Below are 4,275 nucleotides of genomic sequence, written 5' to 3'. Positions count from 1 at the left end.
AACGGTTATTGATTACTTTCAGTTTTATTTTTTCAACCCGGATAGTCTATCTTATAATTACCTTGCTCTTCACACTCAAACAATTAGTCTTTTACATCTTGCCTTAGATTTCTTCTTGTTGTCTTATAAAATTTTTGTGCTAGGTCACATTTCGAATCCATGAAAAAAATATATATATTCAAAAATTTTATAATCTATATTAAATAAGATACTTCTTTTTCATAAAAATTAACAAACATATTTTATATAATCTCAAACATTTTTTTTTAAATGTAAATTTTCAATCACCAAACCTGTTACATGCCAAGTTGAAAAAGATTGTGCATATAAGAATCTTACTTTTTTTGCACCTCCATAGAACCAAAAACACTGTATCCATTTTTCTCCATATCACAGCTATCGCCACCATTATCATCATCATCATCGCTAGTTTGGTCAAGTGCAAGCAATTCGTCATTATATTTAGCACTCTCAATCCTATTTTGGATAACTTTACCTCTAGGATCATATCCTTTAAGCATGCTAACAACTTCTTTCATATTTGGTCGCTTATCAGGATCATTTTGCACACATAGTGCAGCAACATTAATAGCTTGTGTAAGCTGATTTTCGTTGAAATTTCCTCCAAGTTTTGGATCAGCAAGGTCCTTAAACTTCCCTTGGATTATCAATGGCTCAGCCCATTCGGTGATTGTTCTCTTCACTCCACCTGGGAGCTTTTCTATTGGTTTCCTTCCTGTGAGAATTTCAAGCAAGAGAATTCCAAAGCTATATACGTCACAGCTCTCTGATACCTTTCCCCACATAGCATACTCAGGTGCCAAGTACCCTAATGTGCCCTTAACTCGAGTGGTCATATGGCTAACACCTTCAGGGATTAGCTTTGCAAACCCAAAATCTGCAACTAGTGGCTCAAAATCTGAATCTAGGAGGATGTTGCTGGCCTTTATGTCCCGGTGAATTATGTGGGGTGTGACCTCATGGTGCAGGTACCTATCACATAAGAATTAATAAAATTAAATAAAAAATCATAAGAAATTCGACTTAATTTACCTAAGCTCAAGTTAATCATGGTCAATTGATGAATACTACCGCTCAACAAATTTATATTAGAAAATGAAATTGATGTGAGAGTGATAGAGACAATAATGATAGTATTTATGGATCCATGGCATTTTTTTTAAGAACAAATTGTTGTTTAGCACTAAACAAACATCTAATAAATAAACAGATATTAATATAATAGTTTGTGATAATGCTGCTGCTGCCTAATGCCAGCCAAATGGAGTGGGATCTCTAGGTCACTATATATATATACACATATTTTGTCCTAGCTTGATGCCTCACCAAAAATATCAACAATGTATGTCCAAGTTGTATAAAAAAATAAATAATTCTTAAATTTCACAATATAGAACCTACATATACTAGTCCAAATATTTATCTCAATTGTTTGATAAATTTAATTAAAAAGAATTATTATTAAATTTTTGAATTTTTAAGAAATTCACTAATTTAGTTTTATTTCAAAATTACTCAATTAACACATTTCAATATTCTATAAAATTAGCACTCCAAGACTTAGCATGGTGGAAAGTGCATTCTGTAGCCTTGAAAGGTCTAAAGTTCGACTCTCCCAACCCCTATTTCAAAAAAAAAATATTCTATAAAATTAAATTGTTTTTTTTTAAATAGACCATCAGTCAGCTTAATTAAATTATTAACTTAATTAAATAATATAAATATTTAAATTATAACATGCATAATTTGGTGGTAAGTGTATCTAAATAAATTTAAGAGATCTTAGGTTCTACTCCCCATTCTCCAATCCCCATTTAAAAAAAAAATCAATTAATATTTATAATTATAAGAAATAAACAATATAAAAATTTAAAGTGATTAATGATTTATTTAATAAATTAGAGTTTGATTTTATAAAATATATGAATTTTTCAATTGAGTAATTTTAAAATATGAATAGATTAGTAATTTGCCAAAATCTAGCTAGGATCCAGATAATACTCATTCAATTATTGGTTTAATACTCAAATCAAGTTAAATGGAAAGCCAGTTTTAATTTTAAAATACATATCTTTAAGATTAGGAGGAATCGCAGCCAAATCTCAAAATTATAACAAAATGAGAATTTTAGGGTGTTAAACTGTTACTTGAGTTTTTACTGAAAAAAAAAAAAATTAAACTAAACTAAACTGTTATTTGAGTTAATTAAATTATTCGTGATAAATTGCTCACCTTTTTTTTATATAATTTCCTTTTATGGTTTTTTTTTTGTTGCACCTTTTTTGGGTTATTTAAAAAATTTCCTTTTGTGGGTTTTTTAATATCATATAAATAATTCAGTTTTCATCACATTGAGGTAATTAAACTCAAGTAGTGTGAAAGCTATCATTAGCCTACCACTTAATTAATAATAATAATAATAATGTTAATTAAGCTTACAGGAGGCCTTCAGCTGAGCCGATTACAATCTTCATCCTCCTCCTCCAATCTAAATGGACTTGAGCAGCAAATTGGCCATGGAGATGAGAGAGCAAGCTGAGATTAGGCATATAATCATAAACAATAAGCCTTTGGTCTGTCCCAACGCAATATCCTCTAAGCCCTAACAAATTCTTGTGACGAACCCTTCCAAGCACTTCTACTTCCACAGCAAATTCCATCTCTGCTTTTGAATTCATTGCCTTCAACTTTTTCACTGCAATCTACTTGTTAATTAACAGCTTCAATGTTAGACTTCTATATATGTGTAAATATAGAGAGAGTTACATCTTCAATATGCTTAACGATAACTAAATAATAAAATAACTGAGTGTGTGTTAGAGTTGAATAGATGCTATTTTAAAATTTATAAAACTAAATAAATATAATTTTGAAATTGCAGAGATTAATTAAATAGTTACATTTTAAAATTATATGGATTAATTAAGAAAAAAGCATTTCAGATTATTAACCACTTAAATAAATAAATGTACTAAAAGTTTAATTATTCAAAAAAATACAGGACTAAATAATTAACAGTTTGAAATTCCTGTGAACTTTCACTATAAGAAAGTAAATAATAATTACTTAGTAAATAATTAATAATTTAATGATCGATATATCGACGATAATTTATTTTATCTATCAATTTTTTTTATAATTTTATACCGTAAAATATCATCTTTATTTTTACTTTCCTTTAGTGTTTACTATGGAATTTGACACCTCACTCTCCACTTTCATATCATGGACAAGGTGAATGAAGCTATCTTTGTTTTACAAAACCAAATACGAGGAAAAAAATATAGAAAGCCAATATATATACCTGAAGACCATCGTTGGTTTTACCCCAATAGACACAGCCAAAGCCTCCTTCCCCAAGCTTGTTCTCCTCACTGAATCCATTAGTTGCTGCTTCCAACTCCTTGTACGTGAATATCCTCCATGAAGTGCGAGCTCCAGCAACCATGTTAGCACTATCTCATCACAACCAATATATTAATGCAAAACTTCAGAGGAATTCATAATAGATAGCATTTGAGGAAGAGAAGAAGATTAATTCATTACCCCTTTTCTGTATTGTTCAGACCACAGCAACCACTCAAGGATGATCCCATGGCTGGCAGATCAAACTATGCAGAAGTTGGTGATGAGTTGAGTTTTTCAGTGAAGGGAAAAGCTTGCTTCTTCCATCTTTTAAACAGGACAAATGGCAATCTCGTCATTTTATTATTGAAGTGGAAGCCGCCCTTGGCCGGGTTGTGTGTATTAGTTGTACTGTGGACAGATGTAACTAAGTGTTTGGTGAAAAAAAAAAATTGTTCATAGGAAAAAAACTGAAGATTGATCCTCAAATATTATCATTTTAATAAGAAATAATTACATGGAGTTAATGAATATCACTCACTCAAATTCTAGTTTAAGTTAAATGTATAATTTCACCTTTTGATCTTTACGTAAAAAATTAATTAGCATCTTAATTTTTACATTATTATCTTTTAACACTTAAAAATTTAACTATTTAATTTTTAAATTTTATAATATATAATTATTAGATCTTAAATTTTATAAAAATATAATTAATTAATTTTTGAGAATTTAAAGCATATGTAGCTCATAATCGTATATAATAGTTAAATAATTACATTTTTATAAAAATTAAATGTAAAAAAATTGACAACAAAATGGTAAAAATTTTAATTTTTTTTTTTAAAAGTTAAAAATTAAATTATACCTTCAGCCTTCAACTTTCCGATGCCCAATTCTAAAGAGGAA

General features: G+C 28.9%; 1 protein-coding gene across 1 annotated transcript; it reads right to left on the bottom strand.

The window, feature by feature from the left end:
• Positions 1–223: 223 nt before the first annotated feature.
• On the bottom strand, positions 224–3,689 carry LOC110630629 (PTI1-like tyrosine-protein kinase At3g15890). Its single transcript, XM_021778141.2, has 4 exons — positions 3,568–3,689; positions 3,326–3,476; positions 2,461–2,723; positions 224–993 (listed from the first exon to the last, which is right to left on the bottom strand). The coding sequence occupies exons 1-4, from the start codon at positions 3,615–3,617 to the stop codon at positions 336–338; spliced, it is 1,122 nt and encodes a 373-aa protein (XP_021633833.1). The 5' UTR covers positions 3,618–3,689; the 3' UTR covers positions 224–335.
• Between the last annotated feature and the right edge of the window lie 586 nt (positions 3,690–4,275).

The sequence above is a fragment of the Manihot esculenta genome, chromosome 14 (genome assembly GCF_001659605.2).
Source record: "Manihot esculenta cultivar AM560-2 chromosome 14, M.esculenta_v8, whole genome shotgun sequence".
Taxonomy (NCBI): Eukaryota; Viridiplantae; Streptophyta; class Magnoliopsida; order Malpighiales; family Euphorbiaceae; genus Manihot; species Manihot esculenta.
Note: the sequence above shows the minus strand (reverse complement) of the source record. Positions and strands in the feature narration are given on the sequence as shown.

Excerpts from the sequence above, each read along its gene's own strand:
- LOC110630629 (XM_021778141.2), bottom strand. The coding sequence starts at position 3,617 with ATGGGATCATCCTTGAGTGGTTGCTGTGGTCTGAACAATACAGAAAAG. Across the intron at positions 3,477-3,567 it reads CTGAACAATACAGAAAAGGG|TGCTAACATGGTTGCTGGAG; the intron begins GTAATGAATTAA and ends GTGATGAGATAG. Across the intron at positions 994-2,460 it reads GGCTCAGCTGAAGGCCTCCT|GTACCTGCACCATGAGGTCA; the intron begins GTAAGCTTAATT and ends CTTATGTGATAG.